Source organism: Ciona robusta, chromosome 9 (genome assembly GCF_009617815.1).
Source record: "Ciona robusta chromosome 9, ASM961781v2".
In the NCBI taxonomy this organism is placed as follows: domain Eukaryota; kingdom Metazoa; phylum Chordata; class Ascidiacea; order Phlebobranchia; family Cionidae; genus Ciona; species Ciona robusta.
This window is the reverse complement of record NC_143243.1, coordinates 2,298,392-2,316,814: the sequence shown is the minus strand read 5'-3', so window position 1 is coordinate 2,316,814 and position 18,423 is coordinate 2,298,392. Positions and strand designations below refer to the sequence as shown.

General features: G+C 33.6%; 4 protein-coding genes across 5 annotated transcripts; 1 reads left to right on the top strand and 3 right to left on the bottom strand.

Moving 5' to 3' along the window:
• Window positions 1-342: 342 nt before the first annotated feature.
• Window positions 343-1,965, bottom strand: LOC149730767 (uncharacterized). The gene has a single exon (XM_089884071.1). It carries the CDS (start codon window positions 1,610-1,612, stop codon window positions 587-589), a length of 1,026 nt encoding a protein of 341 aa, XP_089740197.1. The 5' UTR covers window positions 1,613-1,965; the 3' UTR covers window positions 343-586.
• A 1,068-nt stretch (window positions 1,966-3,033) lies between these two features.
• On the bottom strand, window positions 3,034-6,388 carry LOC149730766 (ribosomal RNA-processing protein 8-like). The gene is made up of 6 exons (XM_089884044.1): window positions 5,210-6,388; window positions 4,809-4,954; window positions 4,429-4,558; window positions 3,866-3,972; window positions 3,516-3,612; window positions 3,034-3,226 (listed from the first exon to the last, which is right to left on the bottom strand). The coding sequence occupies exons 1-6, from the start codon at window positions 5,939-5,941 to the stop codon at window positions 3,104-3,106; spliced, it is 1,335 nt and encodes a 444-aa protein (XP_089740170.1). The 5' UTR covers window positions 5,942-6,388; the 3' UTR covers window positions 3,034-3,103.
• A 341-nt stretch (window positions 6,389-6,729) lies between these two features.
• On the top strand, window positions 6,730-12,962 carry LOC149730765 (phosphatidylserine lipase ABHD16A-like). 2 transcript variants are annotated; one of them, XM_089884014.1, is made up of 14 exons: window positions 6,730-6,908; window positions 7,155-7,278; window positions 7,715-7,801; window positions 7,869-7,957; window positions 8,101-8,350; window positions 8,417-8,457; window positions 8,737-8,813; window positions 9,137-9,317; window positions 9,862-9,973; window positions 10,024-10,140; window positions 10,428-10,547; window positions 10,778-10,939; window positions 11,304-11,452; window positions 11,794-12,962. In XM_089884014.1, the coding sequence occupies exons 1-14, from the start codon at window positions 6,828-6,830 to the stop codon at window positions 11,938-11,940; spliced, it is 1,737 nt and encodes a 578-aa protein (XP_089740140.1). In that variant the 5' UTR covers window positions 6,730-6,827; the 3' UTR covers window positions 11,941-12,962. The 2 variants fall into 2 exon arrangements, with proteins under 2 accessions (XP_089740140.1, XP_089740139.1); XM_089884013.1 differs by having other exon boundaries at window positions 7,155-7,302.
• Window positions 12,890-16,408, bottom strand: LOC149730764 (glucan endo-1,3-beta-glucosidase-like). The gene is made up of 9 exons (XM_089885523.1): window positions 16,375-16,408; window positions 15,928-16,090; window positions 15,729-15,857; window positions 15,200-15,404; window positions 14,846-14,921; window positions 14,445-14,587; window positions 13,958-14,132; window positions 13,433-13,641; window positions 12,890-13,215 (listed from the first exon to the last, which is right to left on the bottom strand). The coding sequence occupies exons 1-9, from the start codon at window positions 16,406-16,408 to the stop codon at window positions 13,000-13,002; spliced, it is 1,350 nt and encodes a 449-aa protein (XP_089741649.1). The 3' UTR covers window positions 12,890-12,999.
• Between the last annotated feature and the right edge of the window lie 2,015 nt (window positions 16,409-18,423).

Genomic DNA, 18,423 nt, shown 5'->3' with positions numbered 1-18,423 from the left:
TGGACATTAAAATACGAAGTATAATACAGCGGGGGAAGATGGGATACGTTTTCATTCTCTTTTCACGTCTCATCTGGTAGTAAACATTTAATGAATTATAAAACCGTATCCTCACGACTCCTGTAGACCGTTTTTGATTGTTTCATTTAAAACATTATCAGGATTTTTGGATACATGTGCTAAGCTGCTAAAGGTCTGTCGTTTTTACCCACCCTACTGTATGTCCTGCCAATGCTTTAATGCAAACTTTGCACTTCAGTGTCGTGCTTGGTCATATGTATATGTTGTCCAACGCAAATTGTATTCCAACATTATTTTGTAAATTCTTTATTTTTCGCCTCATTTCAGTTCTTTGAAGTCGATTTGTTTTCGTAGAAAACAAAAGAAACAATGAACAAACGTTTATTAATGAACTTTAAAAGCGCGACATTCTTCGCCATATGCTGTAAAAGAACGATCGTATAATACTTGAACTGCAGGAGAAATAAAAGGCAAGTGTATATGAATGAAAGCAGCACACGTCAGGATGAGGTAAATGAAAGAGATTAAAAACATGGACCATCTTATCCCAACGTACTATATGTTATCACACAATACTGATGCTATGTCCACAATGGTGGTTCGCTTTCGCCACAACGTCATATTCAACTCTGTAACACGGCAACAGCCTTCGTTTCCAGTCTACGAAAGAATGCGTGACTGTGATTACGTTAATAATCAAGTTAAGGCTGAACATATTTGCCCAGAACATGATCGGGTTTTCTGTTTCATGCAGAAATGCCATGGACGTAGATGCGGCACAATCTGACATAACACACACTAATGTACACATACTAATACGGAATATGGTACGTCGAACATTTTCCGACCCAGTGTTCTGTTGACTTCCGAGACACCGAATATGGTAATGTCGTATTAACGGATATACCAGCAGTCCTAATAAAAGCAACTGGAATACAAAAGCGCTGCCAAACATCATTAAACCTGGTACCCCCGACGACGGTGTATCCCCAACTATTATATCGTACACACAGCCGTTTGGGGAACTCTTAAGTCTGAAGCTGTAAAAGTAGCAAACAACAGTGATGAAAGATGATAAAAATATTCCTAGTATAACACTTCCACTGATGAATTTCATCGTAGATGAAGTCAGATGCCGAAGTGTACGATGTCTGTACATTTTGCGCTGGCGGGTCCATAGGAGCAAATACTGTGCAAGTAATGGTATTTGATAATTATATACAAAAAGATGCTGGTATATCATACACGCAGCGTCAGACGTTGTTCCGAATCGAAGTTCAATCTGTTCGCCAAGACATCGGAAAAATGTGAAAACCGCCGCTACGAGACAAAGAGTTCCTCGAGAAAATATATTTTCGATTTGTTTACATTTTGTTTGTTTGAGTTCCATTTTCTTTCCATTATCTTCGATCCTGGATTTTCGTAATTCAAAAATAGCGAGGCTAATGACAAGATAGAATGACACGCATGTCAAACTGGCGGCGATAATCTCATCTCGTACCCACTGCCTTTCGTATTTTAAAACCCCCGTCGAATTTCCAACTGTTGTGTTAGCCTGACATAAATTACTCATGTTGTCTGGTAAATCCATGCCTGTTGTTCGAACTTCAGTCACAAATCATCCTTCCTCGGTCTCATGTAAGCAAATATCGACCAGTTAATGTTTAAATCGATATGTGGCACCTGAAAAACATTCTATGCCTTCGTTCATATAAAGCATAAGTGAAAGCTGCTGCTGTATTGTCTGAACAGATTAAGAAAAGCTAGCGGAGGTTGTTTGACGTCATTCTAGCTATGTCATACAAAGAAGTCAATAGCACTCAAGTGAAACACTTGGTATCGTTTACACATCCATCCCGACGGTGCCTTGGCCCAGTGTTGTTACTGCTGGGTTACGAACGATTGGTTCAAACTCTATCAAAACATTCTAGTCTGCTATAAGATTTCTATGAATGAACTGGGACTTTGGAATAAACTATAGACTAAATGTAACTTTCATTTATATTTTACTGACTTATTTAGGCAAATGCAAAACAACATTTTTTACGTTTTTGTGTAACAAAACTTGAAAATTGTAAAAGGTTCTAGATTTGCATGTTAATAGTTTTGTTAACTGAAACAGACAAAATACCCTACGTTGCAGTTAGGTTTGGTTAGAACAAACGTATACAATATTACTTGTGCTAATATCCTACAACATAATTTGTTTTGTTAAAACACAAAATCCCCCGGGTAAAATTTTGTCGATAACACTATGCAAAAATGAACCACCAATCACACACATCAACTAAATGATTCTTTATTATTCCGCGCGAACATAATTGCATTTTGCGAACAGTAATGCTCACATTGATTTGTGTTAAATTATTTTCATATTTTTGTAGAATATGTTTGGGTAAAAACCATATTGTCTTTATCTTTTAACGTTTCATTTATTAGTAAGCAAATGATATTAACAAAAATTATAACCGCTACTCTAAAGTAGCTTTGTTAATTGTTAAAATCACGATTAGGAAATATGGGATATTATGTGCAAACGTTATCTTACCCCACAGTACTATACAACAGTTAAACCATAAAACGTATTTCTCTTGAATACTGTAGTGTTTTAAAGCTAAATAACCGATGTTTTTGTAAGTATAACCCCAACCTAGTGCACCGTTTTCTACAATGGAAATAAACAACACAGTCGTACAGATAAGGAACAAAATACACGCTTTATTTCCGAGCCTATCAGCAGAGCAGTTTTTTAACACGCGGAAAACAATAAAATCGAAACTTTTGAAACGTCTGGGTAAGATGGGATACAGTACCTAAATTTCCTATTTCCTGTGTTTTAAAGAATCAATGCTTTCTTAGATAGCGGGGCCATGGTTATATAACTCTGTAAACATTCTTTTCAACTACCGATAAAGACGATAAAGGAGATTGAAAACATGGATCATATTATTCTGACCAACTATACTGTAAAAAAAACTATATTGTGTTTCAAATGTAAAAAGTCACAACACGTGATCGAACTCTTGTATTTCGAAACAAATTAAAAATATATCAAGGCAGAAACACGAAGCTTCGCTAAGGGTTATCGCTTTTTATAAGAGCAGGGCTTTAACTTCAAACCACGTAATTCATCTGCCGCAACATTAGGGGAAGTCGTCTTTGTTTTAATGAAATCAAACATGTAGAAGTGAGTGTTGCTTGTGTTCTGTGTAAAATAAAACATGAAACTCATTAGGTCGGTTGATTTTTGCCACTGAAAATATGAATGAATGCAATTTGCTTTATCCTGGAGTCTGTTTTATACACCGTGTGCTAGCTTACGAGTTACCATGTATGTAACTTTGTGGTTAATTGATTTATGGCTTACAATTTAAACAACACATGACCACTGGGTTGGGGCAATTACCGCAAAAGTGACAATACACTTCACCAACTTTCATTAAAAGGGAAAAACATAACAAATTAAATAAATCAGAGGTAATGTATGCTATTACCTTTTTGTGCAAATCAAATCCAAGTTTTTTCAAATCACCAATAAAAGGTTTCAACCCAGTAAACCTGCTTGCTACTTCAGCTATCTTCATTACTCCACTGTTATAATGTAAATTTAAGTTAAAAGTATCAATATGTATTTAATAAACAAAACGAACATGTCGGTTTAAGCATAAGCGCTAAACCTTTTAAAATACAAGGGAAGCATAGCTATTTAGAAACATATTCCTTTTAACAAATCAAAATTAGGTGTAAAGTTAACTGATTAATAGCATACAAAACTCCAGGGTAAGCTGCATATCCTGCTTCTTGCAACCAAAAGATTGGCGCTTTTAGGTTTAAGTAATCTTACCTTGTCTTCAAAACACGATTGGCTTCAATTAAAAACTGAACAAGATTAGTTCCCATGAGAGATAAACTAAACACGACCACGTCCATGCTTGCATCAGGTAAGGGAACCTAATAATATTAACAAGATAAAGATTCGGCTAATCTTTATTTAAATTTATGAAGAAATTGCGTTAAAGGATTTTGTGTCATAAACTATGTGTGCTGGCACCATGGCACAGTGATTACGGCATGTGTCTTTAGCCAAGAAGTTTTTGTTCAATGCTGGATGCTACTACCATTGGGGTATGTATGTGTCCTACTCCTTGACCAAGACACTTAACAGCAATTGCTTTAATCAGGTGGTCTTTTATGGGTTTTCTAAATTGTCAGCCATACATTTAAAAATAATAAAATAATAATCATCAACAGAGTTAAATATATTGTAACCAGTAAGTAGGCATGTAATCTGGTATATGAACATACCACCTGTGTTATAACGACTGACATTGCTCCACTACCCGAGGATAAATAATTCAAAATCTTAAACATATATTATAATTTAAAATACCAAAAAAATGGACTTACATTAGAAATATCTGCCACTGTAACTTGATCATTAACCGCAACAAGATCAAATGAGTGAACTTTATTTTTCACTCTCTTTGCAAGTTCTGCTTCCCCACAACCAAAGTCAGCAATAACAAGTTTTGGTGATCTAAACAAAACAACAGTATATTGTACACATATATACATATATGCCTATGTCAATTTTAATAATCTGTTTGGATAACATATTTTTTATACTGCCAAGGTGTAGAACTGGGGTACTAAAACTTTTAGGTGTAAAATTTAGCAGGATAAAACATTAAAACACATGATGTCACCCCTGTTTTAAAAATTGGGGTGACACACTTCTAATGATATGATAGCGCAGGCACCTCCAATATTACGCCAATAATTCCCACCTTTCTTTGATCCATTTAATAATTAAGTCCAATGGGTTTACAGGCCATGTAGCAACCTGTGCAGTGAACCCACGATGATAAATCTCAAAAGCAGATTGATCAGAACTGAAAGTTTTTATTGTAGCTTCACTACTTTGCGAGTATATCTATCAAACAAATGGTACATTAATAGTTTTATTCTTTATTGATTAAAATAAATTTTCTTGTGTAGGGACCACGCTGCTTTCATCCAACCAAATAAAATGTAAATATGTTTTTTTGTGAGCTTTGATTGCAACAGTACGATAAATAAAGGCCATTTAGTTTTTAATATACAGCAATTGACCCACTGGTTTAAACCATCCTTACAATTTAACCATTTAAACTAGTATAATATTACTCAATGTCCGCATGTTGTTTACCTGTTCATTTATAAATCGAAATCTGGAGGATTCAAGCTTTTTAACCAATCGATCTTTTAGATTTTGTGTTGGCTTGGTCTCTTTTAATGTAGTTTTACTCTCATTGTCTTTTTCCTGCATCGTTTTATTTTGAACTTTTTTCTTGTTTTGAGGATTGACATCATTAGGTTTCTTTTTTAATGAAATTTTATTTTCATTGTCTTTTTCTTGCGTTGTTAAACTTTTAACTTTTTTCTTGCTTTGTGGATTTCCATCGTTTAAAGGTTTTGCAATTCTCTTGCTAGCCTTTGTTTTCTTATTAGGTTGAACTACATCAGGACATGCTGGGTTAGGTATTTCTTCTTTTGTTGATTCTTTTATAGATTTGGATTGTTTGTTAGTTTGACTACACGTTTTCTCAACTTCCATTTCTTGCTTTTTTTCCTTAGTTCTAAATTTATTTTTGCATTTCCGTTTATTCTTTTGTTTTAACTTCCATTGCTTACGTGTTATTTGATCTGTCTTAGTTGTGTGTCCAGATTTCTCTGTGGCCGGAATTGATTTTGAAACATCACCAAACAATTCATCACATAGTTCCGAACCTTGGTCTGTTTCATCCCATTCACTACAGTCAAACATTATCACAAATAGATAACTATAGTATAGAATAAACTTGTACCTATTTCTCTGTGGAAAGTGACAAAATAAGTACAGTAGCCTACATGCAGAACGTAATTGTCTCCTGTCAATCATGTCTGTAATAAAGGTTAATAAAGTTTCATAAACTCACATTTTATTTTGAATTTCTCGCTGTTGTATGATTTTGTAGTAGCATAAACAGTTGTACTATCGGCCAAGAAAGTATTATTGTTGTAAAGTAACAGAACAACAATATAAACAAACGTAACGTTTATGGCGAATGTAAAAATATATTTCCACGTGACGAAAGTTACGGTAATTCCCCTAATTTGAAAGAAAAAAAAATCATGCGAACCAAAAACATAAAAAAATTGTTTCAATTCTCCATGTTATTAATTATGAAAGTTTATAACAGCTATTACGCGATGCTGTAAAGTGTATCTTATTTCTTTAGTCAGGCAAAGAAGAATCGCTAAGCAAAAATAGTGTCTCTAGCCCAGAATCATATTCTCTGTCGATAAAAGCCATTTTGTTCGATAGGTATTACGCTTTTTTCATATCTTAAAAGCTTTCTCGAGCATATAAAACCTTCTAAATATGCTTTGGTTTATTCAGAGTACTCTCTTAGAGAGAGTACTGTGGTTTATTTATACCTCAATTTTTCTGGAATAAAATTTTCTTTGGCATCACTGGTAGGGTTATAATTTTGTCAGAATTTTGTAGATAAATAAAAGGAAGATAATTAAGTTATCGAGCATGTTTATAAATCAAAGCTTATGTCAAGCGTTATACCAGTATTGTATGCTAATATACGGATTAGGTTGATGTCTTTTTGCATGGTGTTCACATTTTCTATCTTACATTATTTATATTTTATGCTATTTAATATAACCACGAATTCATCATACCTCTTTTTACTGCAGTTACTGTTGAAGCTAAAATAACTAGTCGTTCTGTGTATGCACATTTACATGGTTGTGGATATTATTTACCAAAGATAATGTCAATACAAAGATTGTATGCTTGTGTGTTTGGTCCAACCATATCACGGATTCACCGATCAAATGATGCAAGCAGAAGGGTAAGTCAAATAATGTAAATAAAGAATTTGAATACTTATCTTAAAGTTATACCAACAATGTTATACCAGATTGAATAAAATGTGTTTTTCTAAAAAATAGGATAAATTATGCTAATTCTGAATACAATCTACAGACAGGTCATTTGTAATCGTTTTTTTTGTATTAAATTTTAATAAAAATGTGCAAAACATTTGTACTTATATACATACTGTGTACAGTGTACTTGTAATGATTTTATAATGCAGGCATATAACTACGAACCAAATGGATTTGAAGAAAAAAGCCAAAGAATTCTTAACTTTTTGCTGACAACAAAATCCTTGTTGTATTACACAACTCCTATATGGCTTGTCTTCCTTTACAGAAGAGGTTTTACAATAAATTTTAATTTAAGTATGAGGAAATAATTCAATACTAATTAATATATATACTAATTAATATATATATATTTAATAAATAAGTTTGAAATAGTTTAATTTAAACTAAAATTTACATGTTCAAATTAATTTTCCAATTGATTAAATCAATGAATGTAATTTACTTAATACTTGTCTTTGTGTGGTGGGGCGCTATGACAGCTGTTATTACATGGGTGTTTTGTTTCATACATCCCAGACCCCACATACATATTATATAGCATTGTGGGTAAATATATTTTTAATTTTTTTTATAGTGTATGACTATGAGTATGGCCGACAATTTAAACAAATCATAATTAAAGGGATAAATAGGATTGAAATTTAATTTCTATTCGAAATGTAACAAATGCAAACTTCTTTTCCTATTACTCTCTTTTCTCACACAGGTTATTGCTGTCTAGAAACTTTGAGTAGTTACACCAAGTTTGGAGTTTGTGCTTCAGCATTTGTCGTTACTTTACTTTTAACAAGAGGTTTGTGTTTTTTCCAACTGCATAGATGTTATGTTTCTAACCTATATAATATTTTTTAACATTAAAGGTTATGGACGAAGCACAAATAGCGATTACAATGAGTTTCTTACGGCTTTAGCAAGTACAAAAAAGAACGCAAAGAACAAAGATAAAAAGGTTTAAAATTAAACAAGAGTTAGTTGAATTAATGGAACCTATTTACCCTTGCATGGCAACGGCAGTCGTTATAACACGGTTGATGTGACCTATTTGTCTCGTTCCTGCTTGGAAGTTTTTAAAAATTGTTAATATTTTTTCAGAAAGAGATACTCCGATATGACTTTGACTTTTCACACTGGCCGCATGATTTTCGTTGGGATCAAGTTGAAAATGTCAAATCTTGGCCCAAACGTCAATCTCTATGGCAAAGAATAAGATCTCAGCATGATAATGTAGTGTCTACTGTACTGGTTGGAATACCTGAAGAAATAATTGCTTATATTATCTCTCATACATTTGGTGTGAGACTTGCTTACCCTGGATCTACCATGTTACTACAAGCAGCATATGGTAACGCATATAATTAATGTGATATGAATGTTATAGATTTAAATTTAAATTTTGATTTGATTTCAGGATCAGCTTTGCAAGTTAATCGAGCAAAACTTGTTGAAGAGGTAAGATATTCAAAGATGTTAACCTAAAGGTTGAATAAATGCTTTATTCTCACGTGGAGGTAAAATGACAGCTGTATAACTTGTTCTGTTTGTGTACACCACTTTCCCGCTGAAGAGATCTGATTTTTGTAACATTGTAGGTGATATGTATTATGTAAGTTTGTGCGTGGGTGATTATATTATGTAATTTTGTGGGTAATTGTTTATTTCTGTGTTGCTGGCAATTTAGTAATTAGTGACTACAAGCTTATTTAACACTACTGTTGTTTATTTCCACAGAATGATGGAATTCGTGGCAAATTATTGGCACGAGATGGGAACAGTATTGATACAATGTTTGTTGACAGGAGAGGAAGGTAGCTTACTAGGTTTTTAATATTTTACAAATATACAGAGGCAGGGTCATAGGTGCCTACAAGGGTATGTAACGTGTTGGAAAAAACAACGGTACCCATTACACTAAAAAAGATTAAGGTACCCATGAGTAACCAGTATAAATGCATAAACGATTTAATATTTCACAAACATGTATAAACTTCTCTCTTCAATAGTAATTAGTATTTCAGTGTAACTATTTGCAGTTGAGTTTTTTATATTGTTATGATTTTTTTCATATTTTTTGTCATATTAGTTCATATTCTGTTCAATAACAATTTACATAGCTCTGATGTTTTTACAGAAACCATGAGAATAGATACGACCGTGACACGGGAGTAGACAACCCTACCCAACATGGTAACACCATCGTTATATGTTGTGAGGGAAATGCTGGATTCTATGAAGTTGGTTGCATGTGTACACCACTGCAAGCAGGATATTCTGTCATAGGATGGAACCATCCAGGTTTTGCTGGAAGCACGGTAGGGATATTACTCAGTAATGTAGGGGAAGGCAAGGGATTAAGGAACCTTTAAATTGCATGCCAGATATGGCTTGATGTTTTTGACAACACAAATTTGACTCCTGTGGTATAAAAACATGTGGCTTTTCTGGTATAAAAACAAAGTGTATTTCACATATTTCAACTGCTATTCGGCAAGACTTCATTGGGGAATAAATATTTCATTATTACATCTAAAATACACTATGTTTTATTCTGGATAAGTTGCTAAAATTTTTTTTACATTGAGCCTGATAGCATAAGTAACAGAATAGCATAAAAGAAATTGTTTACCAAAAATTTGTGTGAATTAAGTTGTTGCTTGTAAAAGGAAATATTATATTGCTCTTTTGCTGTAATGCAAAGAATGTATGCTTTTTCACTATGTTATCAATAACAACAATACATTTGTTTTGTATTATGATGTAATACTGTATGAGTATACAGTGTTTATAGTAGTGTAATATTACATTTATGTAGGTATAGGCAACATTGTTTTGATGTTGTTTACATTTACATTACAGGGTATGCCATTTCCTGAAGCTGAAGAGAATGCAGTTGACGTTGTGTTTCAATATGTGATACATGAACTTGAGTTCCAACCAGAAAATATCATTGTTTTTGCCTGGTCAATTGGTAAGCATATATAGCACTTCATAGAACAAAAATTAAAGCTTATTTTTTAGGTGGTTTTTCTGCTATATCAGCTGCATTGCGTTATCCAAATATAAAGGGTTTGTTTTTGGATGCAACGTTTTATGATGTTTTGCCATTCGCTAAAAAGATGATGCCAGAATTGTTAGGTAATTAAATATTATGTGAAATAATAATTATTGCTCTTCCTATATATGTTACCCTAACTTCTGAAACAGAAGCAACATAATATGTGTTAGTTTACTAGTTACAAACAACCAGAGCCAAGTTATAATGCATTTCGTCAACAAGGTTGCTTTTTGTTTGACAACTATAGGTGTCACCGAATTTTAGCAATTTTCTTCCAGATTTGAATAAAAAAGTTAAAAAACGTGACGCTTATAATGGCCAGGGTTGCCAAAGTTTCTAATAAGTTAATTCTTTATCTATTTCACAGAACCCATTGTGACATACACTGTAAGAAACTATCTGAATCTTAATAACAGTGAATGTTTACAACAATATAAAGGACCTGTGTCTATTGTAAGAAGAACACAAGATGAGGTTATGAACTTGGGTAAGATTGCAATTGATATTTTTTACTGATGACTTATGATATTAAATAAATAAATCGGGAAACAGCCAAAAAGAAACTAAAGATGGTTTCTAAAGCGAGGTTTAATGACAGTCGTATTATATATCTGTTTTTTCGTTTAAAATATTTTAATCTTCATTACCTAAATCAAAGAGACTAATAAACCTAATTATTACTGTTTTTATAAAAAAAACGAAATTATTCTTTTTCAGATGGTCAACACAACTTTAGAAGTAACTTAGGAAATATGTTAATTGAGGAAATGTTAAAATCAAGATTTCCAAAGTTGTTTGTTGATGAGTTAGGAGAAAAATCTGATGAGCAAACCCGAACTTTGTGGTCATGGTTGAGTGCTGTGGATTCATTTAACAGAGGTGAGAAAATTTTTTATGTTAATAAACAGTTAATCTAAACTTCAAAGACAGTGGCTGTTGTGGAGTTACTGTTACTGTGGACATGGCTAAGCTATATTTCAGATTATACAGTATAACTAGTATATTTGAAATCAAACCTAAATCAGTTATAAAGGCATGTGCTTGACAATTTGAAATATCAAACACATCAGAAATGCGCAAAAGCCAAAAACTGTGATTTTGTTATGACAAAGAAAAATTTTTTTTTTTGTTATTTTTGTGTTAATTTTGGGGACATAGGGCATAGACAGTGATAATATGATTGTGGATTAAGTTGTTTCAGACAATTATCCTAAATACTAAAAAATATAAAATATTACTTCAGATGAAGTTCTTAATGGTTGGTGTTACAATGCAAAGCAATGTGAACAATTAATACGGAGCCATCTTACCCTAAACCCGTCGTGTGAATATCCATTAAATATTGGGGAGGATTTAACTTCAGTTAAAAAAACTCAACTAGTCTTATATTTGGTGAGTTATTTCAAATATATTTCTGTTGTTAAAAAGTCTTTAGGAAGTTACATATTTTAAACCCCCAACTCAACCAAGATTCTGTTGTTGTAGTGTCTAACTATTAATTTCCTAGTTTTTTAATTGTTAGATATAAGTATTTTTCCGAAAATTTACCAAAAATACCCAAACAGTCAAAGTTCATATATATTGGTTGACCGCTTTTGTTACAAAACATAAGATACTTAAAATTACTTTTGAGGTAAAAACTTTTTCCCTTATTTGGAAATGACGACTAATAAAAATATCATTTTTTACCAGAAGTGCAAGTTCATCCATAATAACCCTTTAAATAACCCCAGGTAACAAAAATGACCCGAAACTTGCCATCCAGCCACTGCACCCCATTACCCCACTCTTACTTTTGCCAACCTTGGAGTATTCACTCAGTTATTAACCAATCTGAGAGTGACAGTGGAGATTCTGATTTTGAACTCATCAACTCATAATTAAAATATAATCCAACATGCAGGCATCCTGGGACATAGGCGTAACGATAAGGTGACAAACCCCTAGTTTTGAAACATAGGTTTTAATACTCTAGGTTTAAAACAAGATACATCATATGTCTAGTACCCCTAGTTTTAAGCCTAAAACAGCTTTTACCCTGCTGTTAAGTGTCTAAAAACCAGCAGAGTCGAAGTATAATGCATTAATTAATGAGGTGCCCTATTATTGTCATCCTTGAGTTCATTTTTTACATTTTAAAAATGTCACTCCAAATTTTGTTAAACACCCAAAAACGTTAAGCCGATGTCTATGGAGAAGCAAAAGTGATAAAAATATTATCTTCCTAAATATACCAAATTTTACAAAGAAGATATTTTAAAATGTTAAAGCAGTGATATGAACCGGTCATCCTATTTATATTCAATTTGTCCATCACTTATCTAGGCTTCTTGCTTTAGTTAATATAACCCATGAAGTATATAAAGCAGTATGTATGTTGTGGTATATGGCATGTGGAAATGGTATATTAACTATTACAAGATTATTTTTTAGCATGTTAAACATGTTTCTCTGCAGTGCTTATTTTTTTAAAGCATGACATTAATAATTATCAGTCAATTCAAGTAACTAAGTTATTCAATTTTTTTGCAATCTGGGTTCAAAATCGTTTTCTGGTTAAAATGTTTCTCAAATTTTTGAAAGCAATTCAGTCCTGTTTGTTTATATATAAACATAAATCCTAACTACAATACCTTTGCACTCTCTTTATACTATATCCTTCAGGCTTCAGCTCCTTTTTAAATTCAATCCTTTTCTAGTAATATTTGCATGTGTATTTGGACCAACTGTATTGAAGCTGAATAAGTTCCATAGCTTAGCTGTATAGGTGTTTTGTTTGTTATATTCGCTTTTGCTATTATTTAATTACTGTTTATTAATGAGAATTCTTGGTGTCCGATTCTGATTATATTTCAAGTTATAAATGGGCAATTAATTACATGTAACAAGTCGTATAACAATGCACACACTTGGATTTTAGCCCGAATTAGTCCCTTAATTTACCCACCATATCCATCTGTACAAGCAAGTGGTTCAAGGCTGTTTTCAAGGTAACATACACCACCAAAGTCACACGCTGATGGTGTTTGTAACTGGTTATAGTAAGATTGGAAAACAGCTTCAGCAGCAGAATGAAGTCGAGCGTCGTTACACACTGATGGCGATACAGAACAACAGTTAAGAACGTCAGAACCAGCAGAACATTCAGAAGATACCTTAAAAGAGAGTTGTTTAATAATTTAAAAAGTAATGAAATTCGGTTTTCCAGTTCGTAGTGGTAGGTTATGTACAATGAATATTTTGTATGGGATCTTATAGGTGGGATTTTACGGTAAGTAACTCCGAGGAAATAGTATTTACGCCAGAGTTAGTTTATTGTAGTTTTTTGTTTTTATAAAAAATGTTAGGAAACATTCATGTTTTGCATCTTACATCAGCATAGTTTTGACTGTAGCAAGCCCATTCCATGGCTCCACAAATAGAAGAATCATCAGCCGAGTCTTTGATCAAACAGCCACCGATTTCATCACTGACGTCACCGTCATTTAAAGTAACTAAACGTTGAGCTGTTCCACCAAAGTTACACGAGTTTCCATCGTTCACTATGTTGTCATAAGCGGTGTAAACTTCGCTTGCCAAAGCTGTATAAAATTAAGAGATTATGTTCTATATATGTTCACTCCAAGATGGTGGAGTATAATATAGAATAATTAAACGAAGGCCATTTTTATACTCGCGTGGCAGGGCGACTTACAGGTTGTACAAGTTGTTTTTTCATACGCCCAAGTTTGTACACATGTGAGTGAATGTTTTTTTAGAAGTTATAATGTTATTTATTACCTGACCACGGGGTAATTAATTGCTGTATCTTGCCCAAGGACACATACACCTATAGGTTCGAACTAAATTTTTAAATGTTTTCTAAAATTTCTACATAGGTTCTGTACACATACTTACAGTTTAGTTTGGGACCATCACACGCATATGGTGGATCACAGCAAGCCAGTAATTCGCTTGTGCATTGCGCAGACACATCGGCCCAGTTTTGTGAACCGCACGCCCAGTCAATGTTACCACAAACTGCAGCCGGATCTGCACCGTCTTTTACCATGCATTTTTGGCTGGCGATATCCTGTTCATAAACACATTGATTTGAATATTTAGAACAGCTTGCCTAAAACCACAAGTCTGTGGTGGGGCAAGATGGGACACGTTTAAATTCTCTTTTCTCGCACCATTTGCTAGTTAAACAAAGAACGTTTGGATAACCAAATACACGCATAATCACGACTTTAAACTAACGTTGGTAATTCTTTACGATGATTAGTTATGGGATTTGGAAGCTAACGTTATACCATCTCATTCCATTGTATTAAATAATGCGTTTAATTGGTAAGGAAACTTAATCACGTTCAATGTTTTGCATTCATTTATATAAATTTACCTCCAATGGATAAACTCTGACATAATCCACCCACATCTCCGCATCAGGATAATTCCACACAGTGGTTGGTTTTGGATTATCCAAGTAGTCGCCTCCAACAGCCACGTTTAAGATCATGTAGAAGTATTGATCAAATGGCTGGCCTGCGAATAACAGCTCATTTTATAACGATTTTCCATTAAAGAAATAAAAAACATGATATAGGTTGGAGTTAGATGGGGATTGTTTTTATTTAGTTGTCTCATCCCATTTTGTAGTAAATGAAAATTATTTACAGAATAATATAACCGTATCTTCACGATTCTTTAAGAGCGTTGTTGATTGTTTAAAACATGATTAGAAAATATAGGATATTTTGTGCTTACGATTTCCCATCTTAGTCCATGTTAGTATATGCTTACCAGGTGCGTCATACATCCAGCTTATGACACGGTCAAGGCTCTGACTATAGTATGCTTTACCATCCAAACGATAGACCTGTAATATACGTGTAGTGTTAACCCCTTAGATTATTATCCTCGTGTTACGCCGCTACGTCAGTTTTGAAACCGTTTACTTTTTATTTCTTTACTTTTTACATTCATTAGGTAACCTATAGCAGGTAACGGTATAATATGGGACCTGCTTTTATTTTCTTTTATTGTTTCATTTGGTAGTAAACAAAAATTTCAAATAAATATATACCCACATTCACACGGCTTTAAAAGCGGTATCCCATCTTACCCCACAGTAATTTACATATGGAAGGTTCATACCAACTCAGATGGTGTCCAGTCCAAAGTATAAACATGATATTGATCGATGGAGCATTGTAATTGCATGTCGCCGCTTGATTCCCAGTAATGATTATCACAACATATACCGTAGTGGATGGTACTACCGAACTGATGAAGATCTTGTCCTCTCGCTTCCATAATGTCGATCTCGCCACTTTCGGGCCAACCACCGTACACACTGTCCCTGTGTAACAATTATAACAAAAAAGTATTTTACCTTTGAAATTAAAAAAAAAATTTGAAATTCATCTTTAAAATCAGATTTTCTTCATATGGGTTTTCTTAAGACCTCATAGCGGTAGTATGCAAGACACTTAACAGCAATTGCTCGAACCCAGTGGTCACTAATGATTTGTCTCAATTATCAGCAATGCAGAGAAAAGAATACCCACAACACGTCAAAACACGCTCGAAACGAAACATTTTTATTTTTAACGTCGCTCCATTACGTAGAGATGAATCAGTTATATTCATTCATTTATCGCACAAATAAATAACGTTTACTAACCTTGGCATCATCCAAATAGCCGGCCACAACCCGTATCCATTTGGAGATTTAGCTCTTACTTCAACTCGTCCATATTTCCACGCAAAGTTGCTATGAATTCTTCCAGATGTATATTGTTTACCACCGTAGCTGAAACAAATGGTTTGGTTAATTTTTTATATATATTTTTTTTAATTTATAAAAAAAAATCACCACCCACTTTTCTTTGATCGGTTTTAAGACCAAGTGCCCATCTTCAACTCGGACATTATCTGATCTATCAGTATAATACTGAAGCTCATTGTTGTGGGGGTTAGATACAACTTCAAGATACCATTTCGACGTATCCAAATAATCGAAATTGTCTTCGTAAAGAATCGAACCTAAACCAAAATTTGTAAAATTATAACATAGTTTTTTATTTATTTTTTTGAACATGATAGCAAAAATCAAAATATTCAAAACAACAAAACAACAGTCGTTATCATTGACAATATGCTACAGCACGAAAAACCTACTTTAGTAGCACATAAGAAAGTATACTCACATTATAATATAAATAAACTCACAGTGAGTTGTATAGTAATTTTAAACAAACCAAGACTGAATTAAAAAAAGTGTGCCTAAAAATCATAGTTCATATACTTTCCTGATGATAACGCTATACACGCAAGAAACACAACCAGCACTCGAGATGCCATCTTCGATAGAAGCGACTTATTTATGGTTCAACGTACACGTTTACTGAGGTATATATATTCTGCTATGCACTTGAACTTTACCGCAATATAGCAACGCAGTAAGCAGACTTGTTCCTACGATATACCCGCTCCTATATACATATATATACTGCATGTGCTGCTAAACAGGTGCGCAGAAGTATGTAAACCTAAGTTAACACTGTTTGCATTATATAATTGTTGAAGGAACCTGCCCTGCTGTTACGGTGGGAAAGAACAGATGTTTATGTGGTTGCAAGATCCTTTGGTTATGATTGTAGTTAATATATATATTATTCAAGTTGATATAAAGCGCTGTTTCGACTCTCTGGCCCCAGTAGGATCGGTATAGCTGGTTACCGCCTTGTCTGGGTTTGAGGCTGGATGTTTGTTATAATTGGGTGGTTATATACACTGTGATTTTAATGTGACCCCGCTTAAACAGTTATAGTTTCATACGAAACAGTATAGTAGGGTGGGTGAAGACGGGACACCTTTAGCACATAATATCGAAACATCCTAATCGTGTTTTGAACAATTAACAGCGATCTGCATGGAGTCGTGAGGATACGGTGTTATAATTCTTTGAATGTTTTTTGTTTACTACCAAATGGATGGGACGAGAAAATATAGAACGAAAAGGTGCCCCATCTCTCCTCACCCTACTATAGTGATATGTTTGTCAAGGGTATGTTGTCAGGGATATGTCTATTTAAAATTTAATTTTTTTATAATATAATTTGTTCGTTTGTGGCCAGTTTGTTACAACAATACATTCTTAACAGCGTGTTACAATGTTTGAAGATATGTTGCAACTGAAGCGAAATAGGTTTGAGTAAATACGCACAAGTTTACCCACAAGTTACAACTGCTTTCAATTTGAATACAATCCTTTATCGTTTTAATCACATAAACACCTGTTTAATCTTTATAAACGTCTGTTTACAGGCCCGTATGAAAAAAAGTTTTTTAATTAAAAAGTAGTGTAACAAATATTTTGTTCAAATTATTTTTATTTGCAAGATTTACGGACATGAAACTGTATATGGCGTCAGCGAGCTTAAATATTATATATGATAAATCAAGAGCAAAATTGTACATGTTAAACTTTTCAAGACCATATAATTACCAGAAATATATACGCAGGCCTTTATGTGTACCGATTGTATAACCGTGGGGTGCTGCAACACGCCAGCAGTCTACAATTAACAATAAAATATGAATTAAAATATGTGCAGATACCAACTAATTCAGATATGAAAAAATACAGACAGTTGTTGAATTATGCAATAACAAAATTAATGAAATAGAAGTTTAAACATAACATTATTTTTCATCTGTTTTTTTATTTTATCTTGGGCTTTGATGTATGTTGGACACAGAAAGATTACGGTCATCATAATGATCAAGATTCTGACTTGGATAGCTATATATGATACTCAGAACCTCATTATCCGTTTTGTACATAAGATTGATACTGGGGTCTACTCGCATCCTTAGATATTGGAAAAGCTCAAGTATGTGCATTTCCCGAGAAACGAGATGGAAGTTTACCCATGTCTCAATAGCTTTGCATAAATGACTGACTTCGATTCTACTCTCATCGCTTAGCATTAGCACTTCTTTAAGCCGCTCGAAGCTGAGTGTTAGAAACACAGGTTGTGTGTAATGGCTGGCAATGAAATTATCGCATGCTAACACCAGTTTTTTGTTGTCAAGTCTCACTGCTTCCTCGCGAATTGAAGTGACGTTCTCAACGGTTAGGTTATCTCCAATGGAGCAGCTCATGCTGAAACGACCAAACCATGCACATATATATATCAGATTTTTTGTAATTTTTTGCTTGATAAGTGTATAATGCTGTTAGGTAACACCATGGATTAGCGTGGCGTCTAAATCACATACTTTCTAATATTTTTTGAAAAACTATGATCACCACACCCATCCCATCAAATATATTTCGCCTCTTGTTAATGTTGGAACCATCAGTGGGTTAA